Genomic DNA, 25505 nt, shown 5'->3' with positions numbered 1-25505 from the left:
TTAACTTCAGATTTATATGCATAAATATTATTTTCATAAAATCTTATTTTAAATCAGCTTATATATATAATGTTTTAATTATAAATATCTAAAAATGAAACCCTCTCTTTATCTATCTCTCCCTCTCTCTCTTTCTTGTATATGTAAAAGTCTGTGTTTTATGAATTTGTGTAATTACATTTATAATAAACATACAAAAATGTATTATTGTCTTTTGTCCAAAATTACCTAAAAACCAATTTTTGTTTTATTTTTTTAAGTAAGATGATTATAGTTGTGTGAGCGGCATCTAATAACTTGAAAAAAATATATTATATTTCATTAAATATATAGAAAAACATTTAATTCACAGTCCATCCGTAATAACAGTGATACAAATTTATTATACATAGTACATATGTTATATACATATATATGTATATATATATATATATATTTTTTTTTTTACAATACTTTTGTAGAGCATGAAAAAATGAAAAGAAATGATACCTTTCATCATTGGATTTTCCTTTTGCAATAGCGTAATTTTTTCTTTTAAAATGTTTTACAACGAAAGTGAACAGAGTTATTGTTGCATCCTATATATATATATATATACACATATGTATGTATACGCATATATTTTTAATAATATTAACATAGTAATAATAAAATAATTATAATAATAATAGCAATGTATGTTGAAATACATTAAAACACTTATTCTTTTGCTCGATTGAAATTATTTTCAATCATGGCAATACATTTTCTGTTGCAAACATTATAAAGATATCGTTTAAATTTCTTTCCTATGCAACTCTGACAAACGCTAAGAAAATTCTTTGTTAGATAACGTACAAGATCAGAAATTCTTGTAATTCTGTATTAAACAATACATGGTATTGCGATACTTTATTCCATACACATACACACATATATATACACCGTGAAGCGCCTAATTTTACTATAAACCTTTACCATTCATTTATTTGTAGAATAGATTTTGGTGTAACAAAAAATAGGCACTTCATCTCGTGTATTTATATATGCTTACACATATATTAACATTTTAATTTTTCATTAAATAATCATAAAAAAGATATCTTTTTCTTATCTCTTTAAACGACTTATCCTTCTTAATATGTATGTTACCTTTTTAGCCGATTTCTTCGGCTCATCATAAAATTCGCCGATGATCGAAAAGAAAAAGATCTGTACGCTACATTGTAGCGATATATTATTCACGAATAAGTTGAATTCTTTTTATTCTTTTTTTTTCAGACGTAACATGACGGCGATACACCCAATTATGCACGTGTTGTGCGGAAATTACTGTAACGCCGCTATTATTTAATATTTCTCGTTAAAAATTTATTTGAGGCATTCTTGAAACTGTATCTTATAGTGTGTTCAAAAATAAAAATATTTCGTTTTATATTTTTAAATTTATGAATTTTAAAAAAATATACAAATTTTTCGAGCGATCTGGGGAGGGGGTTGTCAGACCCCTTAAAGTCTGTTTTTCTTTCTACAACAATGCTTGTAATTATCCGTTCTTATTTCTTTCTATACTTTGAAAACAAGTGTCCTGTTAATCGTACTGTTCTATCGGATTTAATCTACAGATCAAATTTCAATTGTATACTTTAATTACTCGCCTCTAATAAATTCATATTTTACTTATTAAAGTATGTAGTTCTGCCTTATTTCATACTTTAATTAATTAGTATAATTCTTTCATAGTTTAGCTGGTTACTTCACGATTCAACGGATTTCACGCTGTAATGGTAACATATGTTAATGTATATTAATGTACAGGATGTCTCAGAGTTTACTGTCCAAACTATGGAAACATATTCTACAAATTTGTTTAGAAATATTTTATTACAAAGTTATGAACAAATCAAAGAAATGTGAAACTGTTTTTCCATTAAATCGGTTGATATTTACTTCAATTTCATTTGTTTATAACTTTGTTATAAAATATTTCTCACCGAATTTTAAATAATATTTTTCTCTTATTTTTACTCGTAGAATATGTTTCTGCAGTTTGACTGGTAAATCCTGGGACATTCTGTATAATGACAAATAGATACATTTAATAACAGAATTATGTTTCCTTTTCACGTTTGTTATTTAAAATCAATTAATTTTAAGATACATTCTCTACCCAAGAAACACTAGTCCACAACGACTAGTTGGAAGAAAATGTTAATCTTATTGCGGACAGATATACACAAGGAATATATACGTTACTTCAATCTATAACATAACGCGATTATGCGAATATGTACGATTGAAATAAATTTTCATTAATAATTGATTTTAATCTTTTATAAATATATTTTTTAACCGAGCGGAGAGATTTGAGAATAGATTTCAAACGTGTAATAACGTTGCTTTAATATACAGTGCGTTATTCAAATAAACGTACATTTTTGTACACTAATAAAACAATCGAATGATTTAATATATTGTCTGTTATTGAAGAAAAAAAGATAACGATTTGCTAATGAATAAAAAAAAAAACAATATAACTTAATATATCCAACAAAGTTTCTATAAACAAACAAAAAAATTGCTTATGTTCCCATTTCTCTACTCTCACGGAGAGTATTGAAGTTAAAAATGATGCATGATTGTTTGAAAAATCTTTCCATAATATGTATCCTTAACTCTGTTCATATTTGTTTTTTTTTCAACTATGGAAATATAAAATCATTTTTAATGATTTGATCATTATGATCTTTCACCTATTATTAAAAACTTTTTTTCTAAAAGTATCCCATTTTGTGATCTATGTCCGATGATTCAAGAAAATCTGTCGTTTATAGACTAATTCTGTTACATCGAAGTTTAACTTATTGTTAGAATCAAATCGATCACATCCACTTACTGTACAAATGATATATTACCATACCTGTTTGGTTTAATTGGATATTGACAAAGTTTTTGTTAAACTTTTACTAATTTTTGGGAAACATTGCTAAAATGGTGGCACATATTTGTTGGGGATCTGTTTCATGAGGATTCATGGCCATTGCTGCTTGTACCTGTTCCTCTGGGAAAATATTAGCAAGGTGATAATGCAAATGACGTCGTGCGTCTTGGGTTTGCGTATTCCAAGCACCTCCGTGTAAATTCGTTGCCGCTGATGACGGCGACGGTAGCAAATTTAATTGGGGATCTGACGTACCTAATCTAGAAACTCGAGACGGTGTAATTAAATTCGTACCGCGTGGGGGCCAAGCACGATATGAATCTGGTGCCGAAGCTATGCGTGTTACGTGTTGATGAAGTCCTTCAGAATGATCCCAACTGTATTATTAAAAAACAAAATATATTTATACATAAATGAAATTGGAATTAAAATTTCGTAACATTTTGTTCAATCCCAACAATATTTTGATTATTATTTAATCACGTTGGAAAAATTAAAAGTTCTTACTAATTTTATTTAATGTTCAAATATTAATCAGGATAACATTTAATATACCTTATAGGCACTGAATAAGGAGACTCGTTGCTGGCATGTCTAGTAAGTGGCCTATGTTGAATTGTTGGATGACCACCAATTATAGATTGCTGAGAATGTTTCTGCTGTTGTTGTTGTTGCTGCTGCTGTTGTTGTTGTTGTTGTTGTTGCTTTGAAGATGGTGCAGCGTGTTGTTGATATCTTCGCAATTGATAAAGACGTGGATCGCATGCTGGATTTAACGTCAATTGTCGTTGTAATTTTCTATGCATATTAACTGGTTCCCCATCCGAATTGTTCACTCTAGGCGTTGCCCAAGTAGCTGGAGAAACATATCCTTGAAACATGAATAAAACATTGTTTATCCCCGTTTAATTTTATTCATTTTTAAATGAAATATATCTGAGATTCATACGATATATAATTGCAATGTTATTTTTACCTTGCATATTTTGTACAGCCGATATTTGTTGTGCATATACAATTGGACTAGTTGTCGACAAATCTGTGGTGACATTTTCAACGGATCTACTTTTAGGGACGGATGATAATGATTGAGAAACATTTGATGATACAGCAACTGATCTGGCTTTACAAAGCGGTTGATGTTGCGTTGTAACATTAGTAGTAGGGGTGCTAGAGTTTAAAGGCAAACTTAGACTCGGACCTCTAGCTTGAAGATGACGCTGAGCGTGTTCCACTAAACGTTCCGTTACAGATTTATGAGGATGCGGACCTCTTTCTGGATGACGAAATTTGCATTTGTTTCCATAGGTACATTTCTATGAAAATAATTACAAGTTATAATATCATCAATTAATTAATAATCATCATATATAAATATTTTTTGCTTATTCTCATTTGTAGAATATGCCCCGACAAATTTGACTAGTAAACTTCAATAAATCACTTTGTATATGAACAAATCAAAAAAATTCTTGCTGTTTGAAAATCTTTCTATCAATTATTTCTATTAATGTAAAAAAAAGAAAAAATCCGGCACAAACTTTCTTGATTACTTAAAATCATTGCAAATTGATTTGGATACTGGTCTAACCTTTGCATAAGGACATGGTGGAGCAGGATCAGTTTTTTTCGGACCAATTCTTAGGAAATTTTCTAAAGTAGGTCCACTTCTACCAAGCGGATCGTCAGGAGGCATAAATCTGTCGTTAACAAAACTGTACATCAAAATCCTCTCTTCAACGACTCTTCGGAATTCTGGATTTTCTTGTGCCAAATCTCTATAATTATCATTACTGACAACTATCCCATCCTCTTCAGCAGCTAGCTTAAGAATATAACGATCGTCATAACATACCATACGTTTACCACCAACCAGTCTGTAAAAATCCAACAAACAGAAAAAACGTTATACACACACGTTATATCAAGTTATAGGTATCCAATAAAATTCTATGCTTGCGGTTTGTACGATCTCGTCGGATAAAAAAAGAAAAGAACGTAGTCTATAATGTATGATAAAATAAAACTAGAGAAAATATGACATATAAATATAAACTCACCTGGATGGAGTGAAAACGAGTAATCGATCTCTTTCGAGTTCACCTAGAATTTCTTGATCGGCAATAGGATTATCAGGTCTCGATGCTTCCTTACGCCACTTTGGTACAAAAACAGTGATCTCTCTATGTCCTCTGGCTTTAAACCAATCAACGCAGATTTTAATACCTCGACAGGAAAATACTTCTTTATTACCATGGCTCATAGCCACGTTACTACCATCAATCACAACTGGCCTCAAACATGCGGTAGTTGTCGTTAAATTAGATCTTCCACCAAAATCTTCGTTACTGGTCTCCCCGTCAAAAAGATTATCACTTTCTTCGAGACTTTCGCTCAATTTTGGAGAACAACTAGCACCGAGTTTGATCAATTCTGCCAGTAACTCGTTTTGACCTGGATCTGGGCCTAATTTTTGTAGAGCCGCTTGTACCAAACGTTCCGTGTATCCAAGTTTTAATGCGAATTCTACTCTTGCTGTATATCCTGTTGATAATAAAATTGACAAATTAGTATTAGCCATGTTAATTGATAAATATGAGTGTTTAAAAAGATAATATTATTGTTGTACGTTCGCGATTAATGATACACGTTAAGATTTCTTTTAACCTGGACTTTGTGTTGGAGTTTGTCCCTGAACAGTGACATACTCAGCAAATTCCGCAGCCAATGTGTCCGAAGTAGTACGGGACACGTCCGAATGCGTGGAAGACGAGAGTCGTGATTCCAATGGCGGATGAACGCCCGTTGAATCTTCAGCTTCGTAATCACTGTCGTACGAAGAATCCTCAGCGTCTCCACCATTGCTACGACCTAACACCGTGCAATCGACGTATCTCTGATAAATAAATCAAACTTATGTTATTGTATGTTCACATGATAATTATTCATTCATTATACTATTTAGTTTTTCATTAATCAAGCGTACGTAATGAGTCAACAAGAATTAGCATTTAAAATAACTCGACATTTATTAGTTGGAATTAATTATGTTGCCTCAGGATTTTCTTTTCTATATCAAGTTGTTATCGATAGGAGAAAGAATTTTTTGGTTCTTTTGTTTTTTTTTTTCATTTTCTATTAATCAAATTGTATCAATTTTAAATTTTATTTTTATATCTTGGAATTTTTCAATGAGATTCAAATGGGATTGATTCAATACTTTGCCTTATAAATACTTTAGAGCTATCGAACAAGATAGAAATAGAATTGATTTTATACTTGAACTTATGTTTCTGAGCTTTTAAACAAGACAGAAATAGAATCGTACTTATATACTATTTTGATCTTATACTTTGATACTTTTGAATAAGATTGAAATGGTATTATATATATTTAAAATTTCTCTTTTTATTTGATTTTATATTTAATCTTGGATACTTCAAAACATTTTAAAGTGATAGAAACAGGATTAAAATATCGACTGATTAAATTACTCGACTCGAGTCGATCTTCTGATTTCTATTTTCGCTTCTTCATCAAGTGAACACTGTTTCAAATTGATTTGATAAGCAAATAGGTACCAGAAACTAAAGTAAATTTAGATTTGTATTATAAATAAGATAGATTTTCAATATGAATTAGAGTACAAATATTTTATTTCGAATTAGAGATAAGAGGAATATTTAGAAAAACGTTGATCCAATTCTCCTACAAAAGTAATTCATTTATTGCGCGTTAGATCAAAATCATATCTAATTAAACGAAATAGTATAATGAATAGATTTGTGTTAAATATAAAAGCTACCAAAGTTAGCCTAAATTAGCCCAAAAAGTGTGTGTAGGGGAAACCTTTCGTAATTTGTGTATCATATTTTCAAAGTTTCATCTTATAAAAGAATCAAGTGTATATTCAAGTAAACTGAAATAAAGATAGTCGCTAATAGTTAAACATAAAAAAAGAAAAGAAAAAATGAGTCCTATTAGTCATTTTTATTCGAGTCTAACAATAACACATTAGACTTGAAAGGTGAGAGAAAACAAGGAAAAATATGAGAGAAATCAAAGTTCCGTTGAACGGATCTATATAAAAGTCTGGCATAGAACTGACGTTGAACTATCATCCTTGTATCTCGACTATCTTTTCATCTTATCGAGGATACTAGCTTCCTTCGAGCGAAGCGGCAACTGCCTGCCTGCATGAACTCGGCAGCCAGTAAATAACGACTTGCGGATTTATGGTTACATGCGTATACATATGTGTAAGTACGGAACCACGCAAGTCACCTCCCTTCCTCCCACCCACCCCCAGTTCCTTTCCATTCCTCCTCATTCCTTCTCATTTCTCCTCCTTTACCTCCTCCACCTCCCACTATTTCTACCTGCACGCAAAGATTTTTAGGGGCATGAACGCGTGGGTAGAACAACTTGTAAGCATTGCAACTGCAATAGTCTTTATTATTATAGCCAATACAAATTATGATCGTTATTTTCATTAATTGTCGGATTTATAAAAAAGAAGAAAAAAAAAATAACAGGCGAGTAGATTATAGATAATATTGTGTAGGTGTATGTGTGTATGTGTGTGTTTTGGGTATAGATGATATATATATAAATAAAATATATATAAAAGTATATATTTTTTATATAATATATATATATATATTAATAATGTATTATTAAATATATATATATATAAAGTAAAATAAATATAATAAAATAATAAATAAAAATAATAAAATAAATATAATATAATATATATATATAAATATACACTAATTTTTTGACAGTTATAATTTAGATAAATATTAAATAAAAATGATATAATTTTTAGTAATGAGATAGATAAAGAAGATAAAGATTCATGTAAAAATATGTAAAAACATGTGAAAATGATTGAAAAAAAAATAACAACTTGACTTTTTCCAAGATTCAATGAAATAATTAATTGATCGAAAATTTGAACAAGATATTATGATAAATAGGACATAATACTCGTTGGCGGATGCAACCATTAACTGAGATCCAGGTGAAAGTAGAAAGACTGCGGACCCATCAGGGTCGTCCATCCTGTACCATTCTTAAATCTCTTAACTCTCTTTTACATACACGCATACGCATATACATAAATACAAATATAAGTATACACTTATATACAAATGAAAAGGAATGACGCGTCAAACGTTAATAATTTCTACAAACTCATCAATAACCCGATCGAAGATTTCTTCGTAAATTTTATGATTTCTTTGAAAATGAATGGAAAAAAGATCGGAAATCCACGCAAAGGTGAAAAAGACCAGAGATAAGAGGAAACGATGAGAAATCCTGTTAAGAGTTTACTTCTATTTGTTCCGTTAGAAATCCAAGGTAAAAAGAAAAAAAAAAAGAGAAAACGATAAAAAGAAGAAGAAAAACCAAAAAGAAGGCGTGTGTGTATATGCATATGAGTATAAATTAACGTTAAAGTGTATAATAATTCAATTAATTCGTAAAATAATTAGACATTTTTAGTAAAATATAAAACCAATATTATTACACACAAAAGCTTATGGTTGTAAAAAAAAAAACGATATTATGTAATAAATTCAAGAGGAAAGAGTTGTTAGTCGAAAAAGTGAGATTGAATCGTTGTTAAAGTTTGCTTATCTTTCTATAACAATGCTCACAGTTATCAGTTCTTATTTCTTTCTGAATATTGAATACCAATGTCTAATCTATGAATCTAATTTCATACTTTTAACTTACTCGTCTTTCGTAAATTCATATATTATCTTGTCAAAGCATATAATTTTGTCTTATTTCATACTTTAATTGATAGGTATAGTTATTACATGATTTTATTGGTTATTTTATGAATTAAATGATAATATAAAATAATATATATATATATATATATATATATATATATATATATATAATTTATATATATTATAATATATTATAATATTATATATAGTATATATAATTATATTCAATATTAAATATTAAATATAATAAATATTATATATTATATATATTATACCATATTATTACTATATATTATTATTACCATATATTACCATTATACCATATTATTACTATATATTATTGCTACCATATATATAAATTTAGCTTCCGAAATTGGGATCGGTTTAAGGCCTTCGTCGTACACCGAGTCGTCGGTAGCATCCGTAATAAATTTCTCGCTAACCTTGCGTCGTCGCCCACCACTCCCGGATCTAGTCTAACGCACATACGTGTATTTATACACATGTATCTACCTATGTATGCATGTATTGTATATATGTGTGTATATATATATATACAGATGTACGTGGCAGCGCACGTAAGAAACCAACCTGCATATACGTGACCTACGTTCACGGAATACATACACACATACATACATACATATTTGTGTATGTGTACATACACAAGCGTATGTGAATGTAATACACAGAGAAAGATCAGAAATAAGAACACCGATAACAAGATATCGGTATTACCTACGTCGTAAGATTTGACTAATCGATTTGGCTACTTTAAACACATATTTTTTTACAAATATTATTATAGAAATATTTTTTTTTCCATTTATATTCATAATGCGTGTAATATTTATACGATAGTGTGTGGAATATTTTAATTATACTTTGTTCTAATCGATTGTTTTCGTTGTGATAATCATTTTATCGAATCTTTGGAACAATTAATCTATTATATATGATTTTATTTAATTTTTTTTCTAAATTAATTAATATATTATTTATAAATGTGTTTTATTCTCTTATAATGTATTACTTATAGTGTTAGGATTTCATCAGGTTTGGGTCAGAGTTATAAATAAATATGAATTAATTTATATAAATGTGTGTAAATTAATAATAATAATAATAATAATAATAATAGTAGAAATTTTAATGGGGATATCAAATAAACAGGTTACGAAACCATGTAATTCTTTGGATGCAATGATCTCTGACGTAGGATAAAAAGGATAAAATAAAATAAATATAAGGAAAAGAATTTAAAAATATAAGTTGATCTCCTTCCGCGTGTCTTTTTTTCTCGTTTTATGAAATTGATTCTTGATATGGCACAAACTGTGTAACTCTATGTCGCAACCGTAGACATTACAATATGCGATGACCTTACGTCATGGGGTTTGCCGAAGGTCCGTTCTTTAACCACGTGTCGTCGGTAAATACATTGCTGAACACTTTCATTCTTATTCATGTACCTTCCTTTTTAGATCTTTTATTATCTATCATTTAACTCGATTACTTAATCGTTAATACATTAATGTAAAATGATCATTTGTTAAATCAATCAAATTCAATAAATAAAAGGAACAGGGAAAGTGTTGATAAATTGCCCGGAAAGTTCGTAACGCAATATTAAACTGTTGATTTTAAATTAATTTTCTTTTTTTTTTTAATTCATATACAAACTTTTTATAGACAACCAAAAATATTATTAAATATATCATATACATTGAGATATATATAAAAATATTTCATTTAAAATTTGATCTCAAAAAAATTAGCATTAATTTCCCTAATAATCAAATTCCAGATTATCCCGATAATAAAAAAATAGATTTAAATAAGAAAACAATATTTCTATTTATACTTGATCAAAATATTTTGTATAATAAATGATCAATATTTAGTAAAATCATAAAAATTGTTGTTAGTAAAGAAGAAATTTAATTTCAATATAAAAATGTGTCACGATCGAATTTTATCTTTGGTAATCAAATTAAGAGGAAAATAAAAAATGTTTAAAGCAAAGTTTAATGTTTTCTTTTTTGTCTGCTTGTGAACGGCTTATAAATACATGTGGATAAGATCGTTCCGATATCGATACGCAATTCTTGTTTCCATCTTGTCGAATACCGTTATTACCGTCCTCGCCGAGCTTTTTCTTTCTCGTTTGAGTCAGTCAAGGCGAATGATCCGATGATCCGATTGGAAAGAATCAATGAATCGATTTATCGATTGAGTTCATGCGAAAAAATACAATCGTTTTATTCTATTTCTATTTTCTCATCTTCCACCGAACGATTCCGTTTTTATTAATGATCTATGTTTAATGAAAATCAAAAACAATAAGAAAATAATTATTATTAATCGCATGCTGTATTATAGTTACGATCATCATACATCATTTATTCTATCGACTTCGAAAATTTGCTTCTCTTTTAATAGTCAATTTCTTACTTTACATTTTTGAATTCGAATATTGAATAAATTAACATGCAGCACATTGTATTAATGCTAATTTTATTATATAATTTTATAGATATACGAAACTGTTATTTCCATTGTGCATTCTTCTGAAGATTACAATAAATAATGATATATGATATATTTAAAATACTATATATAATGTTACAAATTGTTTATAATAAAAATTAGGAAAATTAATTAAGCCTTAATGCAACGACAATTAAACGGAATTAATTATTTTTATCAAATTATGATACAATTTTGGAATTTTTTCATTATTCTTTCGAGTCCTAAAAAGAATACGATCATTCTAATTATAATTATAACGAATAAAAGATGTAAAAATATCATTCGATTAAACTTAACCCCATATTTTTTAATTTTGTTAAATATATTTCTGATTGATTCCCTGGAAACGACAATTATGGTTGATATTAAAAAAAAAAAAATAAAAATGAATAAAGCATCCTCAGATCAGACAGATCGCAAATTTCTTCGAGGTTGGCAGAAAGCAACGTATATACACGTTGTGCACCCCTGCCGACAAGATATTCTCTCACGGAACTGGTTTCACATGATTGTACTGGAGAGAGAGAAGAGAGGAGCATCCTCGACGAAATTGTCCCCTCCCCTCTCTTTCTTCCTCTCCTAAACCTTCTTCTTCTTCGTCTTCAGATATTCCCGAAACTGGTTTTGCGGTGTGGTTAGGAAAAGCACCAAAAAAGGGAAAAAAAAAAAAAATGAAAGAAATAATTTCTCACACACCACACACGCTCATCCATAAATCATTTAACCCACGAACCTGAACAAATGATCCAGGGTTGCCCAAAATTTTCTAGGTGGCCCGAAATATTCTTAAGCGGACTAAACATCTTCAAACGATGTCCCAAATATTCTCCCAATATTTTTTTGGTAAAATATTTTAGACTAACTCGCATATTGTAAGATTACAAGTTAAGTTTTGAAAAAAAATGAAAAAGAGAAAGATTAGAAAATAATTTGATTTGAATATTTGTAATAAAAAGTGTATCGTTGATATTTGAAATTATTTAAGAATACATTTAGCGTTCAGAAACATTCGAAAATATTTTCCAGACAATGTTTCCTCTTGACTAACAAATTTCTAATCTTGTTTAGTGAGAGTACGACATGAGAATGGATGTATCATGGAAATATCTAACGATGATCGACTTTCCCTAAGAGATATTTCATGTTTCGAAAGTTTCGTGTTCTTTGCCTATTACCATTATATTTCTTACAAATACAAATTAATATTTAACATCGTACAACAAAAATCAAAAAAATTGTAACCCTAACGTTAACCCTTGCATTAAATTTATTTTTCAATGAAAAAAAAAAAGAAACATTGCAAGCATAAAAATTGAATGACTGAAAAGGAAAAAAGTAACATTTGTTGTAGTCATTGTCCAGTTTGTAATTATGAACTTATCTCAAATTAAAAAGAAAATCTTATTTGTATCCCTTCAAATTAAGTTTACCAATAAGCCCATGCAATTTTATTCTAATCTTCTGATTAGTTACATTTAAACTAAATAAACTTTAACTTCAACCAACTCTCAGATTTAAGATACCTCCTAAGGAAGCCCCTAATTTAGGATACTTTTAATAAACTTTATAAACACACATAAACTTAAAATACAATTATCAATTAAAATTCATTCAATACTTTCTTAAATGATATCATTAATTAAATCGAATCCCACTTGTACAACTATTTAAAAAAAAAAAAAAACTAAACAAAAAAATATCCTTGTAGGAATAATGAAAAGAAAGTTGGGGATAGCATAAAATAGCAAAATTTCAAGGCACAATATTCTGATGAAAGAATATCAAGAAAGTCGAGTTACGTAAGACGTAAATTCATTCATCGTTTCACGAGCTTCACGAAGAAGAAGAAGAAGAAGAAGGAGAAGAAGGAGAGGAGGAGGAGGAGGAAGAGGGAGAAAGAGGTGAAGTAGGTGAAAGAGGAATAGGAGGGGGGTGAAAGGGGGAATTGAAGGAGGTGAAAGAAAAGGAGAGAAGGTCTGGAGGTTTCCAGCCAGCCGGTCGAAAAGAGGGAAACTAACTGCATCTGCCTTGTGAGAGTAAAGAGAGGTGGGGAATGAAGGGAAGGGCGGGGAAGGCTGGGGAAGGTGGGCCAGGCAAAACCCGCTTCCGGGTTGGATACTCGTTCTCTTCTGGCCTTTCGCGCCGATCTCGAACAACGCGGCACTAAAGGTAAAGTGGACAGCAGATTGATTCGCATTAATCGTAGTGTAACCCGGTACTAAACACCGGGTTTACACTCATGGAAAGTGTGCCGATTCCGGCTACTACTTTGAAACCACGCCTCTTCTCATACTACTATTATTCCTTTACATACGAAACTATCTTGAATATTTTTCTATTTAATATCTTTCTCGTTCGAATTAGTATATTTATATATTTTAAAAGTTGAATCTTAATTAAAGAAAAAATATCCGATTTTATTCGCATACAATTGGATTTTTGGTATAAAGATAAATTGAAATTTTTCTATCAACTAAATTCTCATCTTCCACTTTGAAATCAAATTTTAATATGATACGATTTAGATTTAATACTTTATTTTATTTCATTTTGTTCGATATCAAAATTATATGTTATAGAAACGAAAAAAAAAAAAGAAAAAAAAGGAATGAATATTTGGTAAAAATAAGAAAGTCTAAAAAATGTTAAACTTATTCGTGTAAACATTATGTCATTGTGGATACCAACGACGAATTTTTTCCTTCATTAACCATTCTAAAAAAGTTCGACTCGTTTCGTTATGCAACCTGCAACGAGTCGAACCGTTCGCTTTCGAATCGTTTGTCCTATGAACCGGACTGAAAGTCTATTTTGGTTACGCGTAAAGTTACTGATCGGAATTGAATAATCCTAAAGAATGTATCGTTAAAATATTTCAATTGTTATTCAAACGTTTGAATAAAAATAAAAATTTTAAATTCAATATTCTACAATTATTCAACAATAAACATTAAATCAATCCTCATTTCAAGTATAAATGATTAAACAAATTAATTATCACGTTAAAAAGCATTTGTTATTGATAAAAAACGGAGAAAACATTATCACTTCTGTTTTTCTTATCAGACTTCAAATGACGTCAAGAAGAATGCATAAATAAACAGTGTAATAACAAGTTTCTTCGTATTTACAAATCAAAAGTATTTACATGCGCAAGATCCATTTATAAATTAGGTTAACGAAATTATGATGCAAAACCAAAAATAAAATATTAGATTAGTAATTAAGTTTTTTTTTTTGTATTTTCCCGATAATTACAATCGTATAACTTTAATAATATTAATCGGTTCTACTAACACTTATGTGCATTTTAAAGTTGAAATATTCTAAAATAATTAAAAAAAAAAAAAAAGTTGCAATATTCGTTCATTCAATCGAAAGTAGTCACATCTCGAAAATGTAACTTGAAATTTGATTACAAAAAATAGAAGAATGCTATCAAAGATGTTAACAAACTTTATGATGTTTATGAACATGATACAGTAATCATTACACATGTTGCATGAAACTGATTTAAACGTTTTCAGTCTGTAAATCTGAATGTCAAAGATTCATCCGGCTCTGATCGATCAATCAATAGAGAAGTCGATGAAATGATTGGCAAAATTAAGAGAAAAAGTATCACATTGACAGTCGTAATATCGATAAAGAATTAAAACACCGATCAGAAAGATTTAAATCATTTGGAGAAGGCTGGATGCGAATTATGTGAATGAAACAAATTCGTTTGACTTTTGCGTTCAAATACGAAGAAACTTTTTCCCCGATCAAATATATAATTAAAAAATAACTTGAAAAAAAAATTTAAAAAAATGTAATAAAAATAATAAACGTGTTAGTGAAGAAGAGAAAGAGATATAACATGGGTGCGTTTAGTATCCTTTCATTGTTGGTAGAAAATGATTACGAGTAGGCGGATGTAAAAGCGGATACGGCCTCTAAGACGCGCCAGTGTGTTCCTACACATATAGAAAAAGCAACTCTCCCGATCGTTGTACTTTCTTATCGGTGTTTTATCAGGGTGAGACATAGTCAAACTAATTAACAATCGACCAGTCGATTGCTACCAACGAATCGATGTAAACCGGATGACAACTAATCGGCTGGATAATTATAATCTCGTAAACGTCATTCCGATTGCGTTTTACTTGTGTACCATCGGGACACCGAGATTTCAAATAATTATCAACAATTTTTTCGTATCCGAAACATTTGCCGAACCATTACGAACGTTTACGAACATTTACATTGCCAATTCGTTGCTCAAATGGGAAACCGAAAAACTTGTTTATTTTTGTAGCATTACGCGTGTCGATAAACGACAAAAATATTTGAAAAAAAGAATACATTTTTTCTATTTTATTATTTTTTAATTCTAATAATTTTCTACACACACACAAGACATGAAAATCTAATTATTTAATAATAAAATTAAATACAACGTGTTTCTCGAGCTAGTTTATATTTTTTAAATACACGTGTTATATGCAATTTTTCTATTCGATACTTTTTATATGACTTCTTATATATGAAATTATGATTTATACTGGTTTTAATAGAGATGCAGGTAATATCATTGAAATATATGTTATGTGCTATGTAAATGCTATGGAAAAACTGCGAGAAGTTTAATAGAACGGCGTCGTTCGTTCGTTCGTTCGTTCGCTTTCTCGGAGAAATTCGAAACGTGCGTCGCGTCGTTTCTCTCCTTTGGAACTCACCTTTCCCGCGACCGTCATTCCAATCTCGCTTGGTACCGCGAGTTCTCGAGAAAAAGAACGTAGCAATTCCGTTTCGTTCCAGTAAGTTCAGACAACACTATGTTAGAAGAAATTATTTTTTTCCTTCAACTAATCTTCGACTTCAAAACATTCCCAACGATCCTCTTCTTCCCTCTTCTTCCTCTCTACACTGCACACTCTCCTAATTCTAATATTAATTATTTATTCAAAATATAAATATTAAAAAATATACAAATAGAGTGTCAAAAATTTAAAGAAAAACCATTGACTCAATCGAGAAATAACGAAAACACGCGTACGCGTTTCGAAAATCTTTGGGAGAAAACACTTTTATATTAATTAGAATAAACAAAAATAGAGAGAATCGAAAATGTAAAAAATAAGAGAAAAAGGATGAAAGTAATGAACGACTCGCGACAATATGCGTGCGCACTCGGCGAAAGCCGCGCGGTGAATGGAGCAGTCGCTTCTCCGCGTGGCTCGCGACGTCACAGATTCTATCCCCACTCCGGCTCTACCCCCACCACTTTCATCGCGCGACACTAGGCGTCCTGGTTCCACCCTTCTCCCCGCCATCCCATCGACACTCCTCATACGATCGATCTGCGAGCCTAATCGCACGCAGAGAACGTTATTCTCTCTTCTCTTACAAACACCATTAGAAAATTCTACTTTAATTCTAAACTTATGACACGTTCACATGTCCCATGTGAATTTTATTAATATCAAACAGATAACGATCCATTTGATATAGAATTTTAATTTATTTTTAACCCCTGTTATTTAATATTTTACATCCAATATGATTGCTTTTTCTTATTTACCTTTATCACGATTACATTACAATTATGTATATTATTTGTCATTTATTTGTATTTATATGTATTTATATATGTATGCTATTACAGTACTGAAATTGTTATTAGCGTATTTATAGTTCTTTTATTTTAAAAGAATATTCTAAGACCACTTCAAGGTTTACGTTATAAACATTTTTTATAATGCCAAAATTTTTAATTTAACTACTTAATGATTTTTATTTTTACTTTTTAATAATGTACAATTATAAAAATTAGATTTTTATAATTACAATAATTTAAGAAGAATTAACGATACTTACTTAGCGATTATCGGTACGAAATCGTCACCGTTTTCGATCGCTTTCTCGATCGCAGTGGACAGAGTTAGGGTGGTTTGATCGTGACCGTCGTGGTGCACGCGTCACGGTAACAACAGGGACGTCATGTGTTCCCATTTAAAGTGGAATATTTTCAATGACTATAATATAGTTGACATACACTTATTACTAATCTTTTATTAATTAAAAATCATTTTTATTCTTAAAGCATTGTTAATCAAAATTGGATTATTAACAAAATATATTTGATCATCGTTAATTGAGAATAATGTCGTTAATTAAATTTTTACATATATAATAATTAATTTCATTAGGATAGCAATGAAGATAACTACGGAATGAAGGGGTAAAAAAAAAGAAATAAACTATGGGAATAAATGGAACAGTTAATGGCGATGGGAATGCTTTGGACAGCCCTGTTATCGAAGGATGTAAGAGTACCGCACGATGCACCGCACAGTGCATCGCACTAAACCGTGGCAGTCGTGTCGAATGATCCTAAGGGATCGCAAGGGAATCGTGAATTGCATCCAACACTGGCACGATTCTAGTCAAATCGTTAAATCCTTATGGTAAGAGAAAAAGAAGAAGAAGAAGAAGAAGAAAAAGAACATTTATTGAACTTACGATGTGAAAGGGGACATGTCCTAGTAGTAACAAGAAGAAGATTTAGAACACACAAAAAAGGAACCGAAAAAATAGACGGAGAAAATCAATCTTATCCGGTGTACTCGAATAGAATGAAAAAGTATATAAGCTTGTATGTGTAAAGGAGTTCGTGAACATCCGTTAATAAAGAGGCACGACTTCCGGATGTTGATGTTGAAAAGTAGGGCACAAGTCGTGGCGTGTGGCAGAGGCCTTCGGCCATCACCGATCGCCGACCTGGTCTTTCTCAGGATTATACTTCCAATTGGCTTTCTAATTGAGAAGCTATACTTGGATCCGGCTTTATGGGATCTTATATTCATCATAATATATTTCATTTTTTTAGTACTGCTATTATTAAATCATTTATAATATTAATATTATAGTACAATTAAAATGTATTAGATTGCTTTGAAAATTCGCTATGATAATTATTTTTAACCATTTGAACTCGAAGCCTTTTTCGCTCGGGTTAATCATCTAACACCAATGTTTTCATACATAATTTAACGTTTAAATTTTTATATTTTAGCTTCTCATTCGGATTCCATCAAAACTGCAGGTCGAAGTAGAAGTTCGATCTCGTGTCTGGGGAATGCCCGGCTTAGGATCGGGCATTGTATATAAAAATATAATAGCAATAATTACAGTATAATTAGTACAGTACAGTTATACTGTAATCCCAATTACGTTGGGTCAGCTAATGAATAATGTTAAAATATTTCATAATTTATATTTAAATAAATAATAATAATATGACACTTTTTATTGAAATTATTTAATAATTCATATATAAATAAATAATATTAATATTTTGTATATTAAAAGAATCCTAATAAATTGCTAACTGAACAAGCCAATAATTTTGTTTGAATATACCAAGTTCAAACGTACGTCAAACTTTATACTTGACAATTTTGAATCCAAATTAGGCTAAAACCTTGTCTCTAAGGTGAGCTTATAGATAATATTAATGCGTTAGAGTAGTATGAGTAAGAGAATGAACGAATGTGATCAGAGAGAAAGAGAAAGAAGAGATGAAAAAGGAAGAGAGAGGTGAAGTCAGAGAGGAAGCGCGAACGTGTACGTCTACAGGAAAGAGTTATGTATATATAGGTGTATATATGTAGATATATATGTATATATATATATACCTATATACTACGTACTACAGGGTGCCACCTGCCCGATACTTCTCGAGGAAACGGTCAAAGACCCGATAGAATGGCGTGGCACGAAGCGCCACCTTCTTCCTCTTTAAAGGTCTCTTCACAACAAAACCCTTTATTAAATATAATAATAATAATTCTTTATTACACAGGACGCGGCAATATAATTCTGTCCACCTTGAATATCTCCGTTATTTACAATCGTGGTAACAAATTTCGAAAAAAAAAATTGCACTGTTGCAAACGGGAAATTCAGATGGGTAGTAGGTAAAGGATTGTTTCTCACGGTTATTTTTTTTGTACGAGATTTAAAATTAATTAAGTGTTAGTATAAAATTGCATTGTTACAATTTATAAAATTGTGCAAACGGTTGCATTAATTTATTAACAATTTATTTTATTAGATAATATTTTATTAAAAATATTAATTGCCAATTATAATGAAAACCTAGATTGACTGTATAGTTAACTTTAATTTTAGTTTACATTACACACACATCTTATTTATTATATATTATTTATTATATTATATTATTCTTTTTTTATAATTATGTGTGATAAAAACAATTCCCCCATATACTAAATAAAAAAGAAATTAATTTTTGTTTCGAACGCATGTTGACGTTCACGTTCTTATTTTAATAGTCGTCAATCACGTTATTTTTATTAATTATCAATGTTGAAGTTAAAGAAGTCAATGACCTTTTATAATTTTATGGTTTATTGGCCAGAAGCAAATACGTAAGCAGCAGGTAGTTAATTTCTGGAATGAGAATCAGTAATAATAAACGGCTATGTTCGACGAGTTCTCAAGTTGACGTATGGCATAGGATTAGCCTGTCGATGGAAAGCTACACCTACAAGGTGAAAGCCGAGTATGCTATACTAACTACGACATACCAACTACGAATCGTTTTATCTTATTATTTTTCTATTCAAAGTTTATTAATCTATTTCATTTTATAAACTTTAAAATCCATACGAAAATCATGGGAATGTTACATTACTTATAATTAGTATCAAATATTATATAATAATATAATTTGTTTCTCTCTCTCTCTCTCTCTCTCTGCGTTATATACATTTTTTAAAAACCCCTATATAAAATTTGTTTACCAGTAACCCAATAGCAAATAAATATTATAAAAAAGAATAATACTACGCGATACTGTTTTTATTTTTTAAGAAATTCATAAAATAAAAATAAATTCGTAAAAAACATCGATGGAATAAATTATGTAAAAATTAAATTAAATATATATACTCACAAATATATTATAATAAAATAATAATCTTTATAACACACTTTTTTTTCACAGATGAAAAATTATTGATACGTAGAAGAATTTTTAATTAAATAATCCCACATTCCACTTATGTGCTCATGCATATTTTACATACGCATATATACGCACATATATAATAAACTTAAAATATGCGTTTCGTTCACGAAGTTAGAATACATACAGGCATATGTACAAATATATAAATAGAAAGAGAGAGAGAAAACCGCGTACTGTTTGACGCGCGCGTGATCCCGGATGCAACCAGAAGAAACTTAACTCTCGAGGATGCGTTTCGTTAACCCACGCGTGACCTCTATTCGATCGTCCACCCTCTAACGATTCGATAACAAAGACAATTAAACATATACGAGTAAAAGTGAATGATTAAAAAAATACTAAACAATTAACAATTATGCATTAGAAATAATTTTCAAATCCAAAGACAGCACGCAATTGGTTTCTCAAAAGTGAATGAAAAATTCTTCAAATATCACCAATATAGTATACACAAAGATAATTTAATTTATTAATAAATTATATAATAAATGAATATTGAATTGCCCATAAAGTTCACTCCGATGACTAGTTTTTATATCTATGTTAAAACAATTAGTTGTAATTGACAATTATACTAGTAATGTGAAAAAAGTAATTACCATTTGATATTTAACCAGTTTAGCTATGGTGATTTCTTTGAAAAGTGTCTGCTTAAATTGTGTCGTAAAAATAGCTATAACAGGAAAACACTTTAACGTTAAAACAGTAAAAACATAAAAGTAGCTAATAAAACTTTGAAACATGGTCAAATAAGACACACGTTTGCACAAACTTGTTTCATTATTTTTGTATCTCTTGCCACTCTAACAAATGTCTATACATTATTGAAGTGGGCCTCACAACTTGTATATAAATTGTTTAAATATATTAGACAGTTCCAGATTCATTAATGCATCCAATGTTGCCTGTTTTGATCTGCCCTATATGATTTTTATTAAAAGCTTATATATTATCCACATTCACTGATCGTAAATTGTATTGACCACATTTCTATTTAAATAGGTTAATGGATTAATTTGATTTAGTCCAACGTTGTTACACTTGATAGATCTACATAAATATAATACACGTAAGTAATTATATCTATTTATCCGTCTAGAGAATTTTAATCGTTCCGATAGCAGTGATATCGTAGTATTTGAATAACAATAAGTCACTGCCATTGGTAAAACTGAATGAGAACTTGTTCAGAGAAGTGCGTAGGTTGTTCTACAATGGTTGGAAAGAAGTCGGCCTTCGAAGAGTTCCTAGCTTATACACTTTCAAATTCCCGAGGACCACTAAAGCTTTATGAATATAAACATAACAAGTGGGATTATTTCGATCATTCATGATCGAAACACCGATTTAATTTCAAATTCTATTCGATATTTAATATTGTTCATTTTTCATTCATAGATTAACAAATAAATTTCTTACTTCCGCGTTCGAATATGTTTCAAAAAAAAATAAATTACCTCGCAGAGATTATATTATTCGATTAAAGATTTGCTTGCCCATAATATGTGCGTGCGGATTTGTACAAATATATTCGATTAATATTTTTAAATAAATTTACATAAGATTTTTTTTACAAAATTGGCAAAAACTTTACAGGCAACCCTAATGCGATCCTAACGCAAAATCGTACGATCGTCTGAAAAGTTCTTACCGATTTAGGAAGAAAAAAATACGTATTGAATGTTAACTTTAATTGTCACAAATTTTTTGGACAATCCAATACTTTACGAATAAATAAAGATAAAAGTATAGTGTTTGAAAATGTCTACATTCCAATCCTTATGCGAAATGTATATATTTATAAATGTGTATTTATATTTATATATATGCGTTCGTGATCGATAGTGATCCTTACAGCATTAAGATAAAATTTTTTCGAACTATTACAAAAGCACTCTGAGCATACATATATGTATGCATGTGATCAAGATAAAATGACGTCAGCTACCAAAAGGTACTGTCGTATATCGTTTAGTGGCGATCACGATCTCGATCGATTTATTCCTGTGAATTACATCGCTCTACCTTTCTCTATATGGTTTACATTTCGAACACACTTACGTTGGATGTCAAAAGGTTCATAATAACGAATTAAGAACGAATTAATCCGATTTGGATTAAACTCTAAATCCCTTCAACGTTCTTGCATTTATTTTCTTGAGAGAGAAATTAATGCAGTAAATGAATTATTTTTATGATAAGGGATTTCAATTCTTAGACCTATTATATTTAGCTGGGGAAAAAGTTTCTTCGTATTTTTCTGATAGATGATTTCAAAACCGCATAACTTTTTTATTAACTATCGTTTTCTTCTTTCTAAATCACGAAAAATTAGAGCATGCAAAGAAGAAACGAATGAAATAATTCGTAACGATCGAAATAAGAAATAAATAAAAATTCCACAATCAAAATTTGATTAAATTTATTTTAAGTATAAATAAGTTTAAATGTTTCCAATCACATCCTACATTTTTTTTTAACACAATCAAAAGAATTTAGCACCTTCTATCACCTTCAAGGATCACCGATCTAAGAAACAGATTTCGTGACAGATCGCGACAAACATTCTTTAGCAGCTTGCTAAACCATTCTCTTTCCGTACACGGTGAACGGTAATAGGAACTCTAACATTAGCTCATCTAATAAATTAACAGTGAGCAGATAAAATAAGAGAAAATTAAAAACATTGATTACTATGCAATACACATCAATTTTCTAATCATATTACTGTTCAATCTGAATAAAAAATATTCTAACGAAATCTCATACTGCAAATCAATAACAGGCGTTATTTTTTTTCTCTTATCTAACTTCCCGCAACGATAAAATAAACACAGTTTCTTGGAATGTAATGATTCCTAGTTGGAATGAATATAACAGGAAATACGTCAAGATTATAACAAAATATTTTATAATAAATTAAACGAAGTAAAATTGTCAGTCAATTTCTTTTTTTCTATCCACGAAAATTATGAAATTAAGAATCTAATTTTTTATTTTTTTTTCGTTTGTTTCAAATTATGTACAAGAACTATACTTATGTATTATACATGCTAACAAGAGTAAACAGAGGACAATGATCTACAATCGATGTAACAAGGAGACTGCTTGGCGTCGGACCTTTTATCCCCCACCACTTACACCTAATTCCTGTCCTAATTGGTTGGATTTAAGAGTAGTAACCGGTAGCACGTGCGCGTGGCACGTGCCATTAGGATTTCAACTTTGTGATTCTTTTCCTATAAATATTTCTTATTTTTACTATTTTTTCTAAGAATCTTTAACTATTCTATGATTCATTCTGTCTAATTCCTAAGAAATTTAAAAATCTCGCGTATAACTTTAATATTAATATTTAAATTAATTTTATGCACCCCCCTAATTTTGTTCTATCAATATATTAAAGATGATAATTATTTGTTGTATTCAATAAAACGCGTATTTTTATATTTAATTTCATTCTTGTATCTGATTGTATGAAATAACCTTTACACATATGAAATACATACAAGTATTTTATATATATATATATAAAAAGAGCAGTTTTCTTACTTATAGGAGGGTTGAAAAGTTCTGAGTACAACATGTGGAGGGGTGCAATAGAATGACCTGTTATTAAGTACATTGAAGAAGCTAAGGATGCATTTTGGAGATTGGTTTATAAAATACCACACAAAACTCAGCAATACAGAACTTAATGTTTAACAAATGTCCTTCCTTGAAGTATATATAAAAATATATAAAATGTTAAATTATGCGTGAAATCATTTCAAAAAATAGCTGTATATTTATATTTAATAATAACGATTAAGTATGATTTATTAAATATAATAAAATAGGAATGATCGAAATGAAAAATAAGATTACAAGCGATCGAATAGTCTCGATTATGACCTGTACCAAATTCAGGTTTGTGACACGGATCTCGTCTCCATTTAGGCTGAAGTATACGTAATATATATGTATATACAGAATGTCCCGAAGTTTATCGATCAAATTAATGGAACAACTCAAACAATATGTTCTGATAATTATAACAGGGGATTTAAAAACAAAAATTGTTTTTATGATTTATTTTATAATATTATTGTAATATAAAAAAATCATAAATTTCAATTTTTATGAATTTAATCTATTGGCATAATTACCGACACATATACAGCGTCCAACCGAATAACGTAAAAGTTTCTTTTTTAAATTTGTTTAAAAATGAAACGCTTCGTACAAAAAAATTCTATTCCATTATATTTTTTTATCTTATTTTTCCATAAAGAGAATCCTGACACGACTATGTGCCCATTCGTAAATATTATTCAGCTGGATCCTGTATAAATCGAACATAAAAACATAATGCAATTGAATAAAACAAGAATAACAAACCAAAAGAAGCTTACCTTAACTTCATAATGAATATCATCAGAAATGGAAATGAAATCTTTGCTCACTCCCGGAAGCAACATCATCGTCGTTTCCTCCTCTTTCTCCCCCTTCTCCTCGTTTACATAAGGACATGTAAGAAGGTCTTTGGTAGAACGAGGGTTTTCTCCCTCCACTGGATCAGCAGAACATATACCAGTAATACCCGAAAGGGATTCCGTTAAAGAGCTCTCTTCGAGGATTCGAAACACCATCTCATTCTCGTTGGAATCGTCGTTGAGAGAGGAGGTGTATTGCTTTCCCTTCTTACCGACATCAACAAAACTGTCGATTTTTTTTCTCGATTTACCCTTCCCCCTTCGATCATCGAGTTCAGCCTCTGGCGTATTCTCCCCTCCGGATTCATCCATGTTCAAAACGGTGGAGGATTGAACGAGGCTCGTCATCATCATCGTTGTCGTCGTTGTAGTTGTCGTTGTCTTTCCACCACCAGCAAACGATTGCTGCTGTTGCTGTTGGTGCAAGCTTTCGAGATTTCTACGATCGAGCCGAATACGTGAACGAGCCTCGCCCATCTCCTCCTCCTTCTTTGATACCTCTCCGACGTCATTCGTCGCATTCGCTGATGTAGTACCGACAGAAAGAGAAAGAATGATAGATAGATAGAGAGAGAGAGAGAGTGAGAGAGAGAGGATTGAGTGACAGGAAAGAGGGACAAAAAAAAAGAGAAAGAAAGAAAGAAAGAAAAAAAGAGATGTAAGAAGCGTTGAGAACGTGAGTCGCGTATTACACACGTACACACCGTGTCTTGATTCCAACTACATGATCTGTCCGAGTCGAGACGCGATTCACTCCCGTTACCGCGGGAACGACTGACGCCCTCCCTACG

General features: G+C 30.3%; 1 protein-coding gene across 2 annotated transcripts; it reads right to left on the bottom strand.

Annotated features, from left to right (window-relative positions):
- Window positions 1–328: 328 nt before the first annotated feature.
- Window positions 329–25471, bottom strand: LOC122523695 (probable ribonuclease ZC3H12C). Of its 2 annotated transcripts, XM_043645611.1 has the most exons (8): window positions 25415–25471; window positions 24634–25238; window positions 5588–5816; window positions 4981–5464; window positions 4512–4797; window positions 3897–4236; window positions 3476–3791; window positions 329–3297 (listed from the first exon to the last, which is right to left on the bottom strand). In XM_043645611.1, the coding sequence occupies exons 2-8, from the start codon at window positions 25189–25191 to the stop codon at window positions 2946–2948; spliced, it is 2565 nt and encodes an 854-aa protein (XP_043501546.1). In that variant the 5' UTR covers window positions 25192–25238; window positions 25415–25471; the 3' UTR covers window positions 329–2945. The 2 variants fall into 2 exon arrangements, with proteins under 2 accessions (XP_043501546.1, XP_043501547.1); XM_043645612.1 differs by lacking the exons at window positions 24634–25238; window positions 25415–25471 and adding an exon at window positions 15921–16403.
- Window positions 25472–25505: the final 34 nt, after the last annotated feature.

This window comes from Polistes fuscatus, unplaced genomic scaffold (genome assembly GCF_010416935.1).
Source record: "Polistes fuscatus isolate 324 unplaced genomic scaffold, CU_Pfus_HIC Scaffold6, whole genome shotgun sequence".
Lineage (NCBI taxonomy): Eukaryota > Metazoa > Arthropoda > Insecta > Hymenoptera > Vespidae > Polistes > Polistes fuscatus.
The sequence above is the reverse complement of the archived record's forward strand: the minus strand, read 5'-3'. Positions and strand labels throughout refer to the sequence as shown.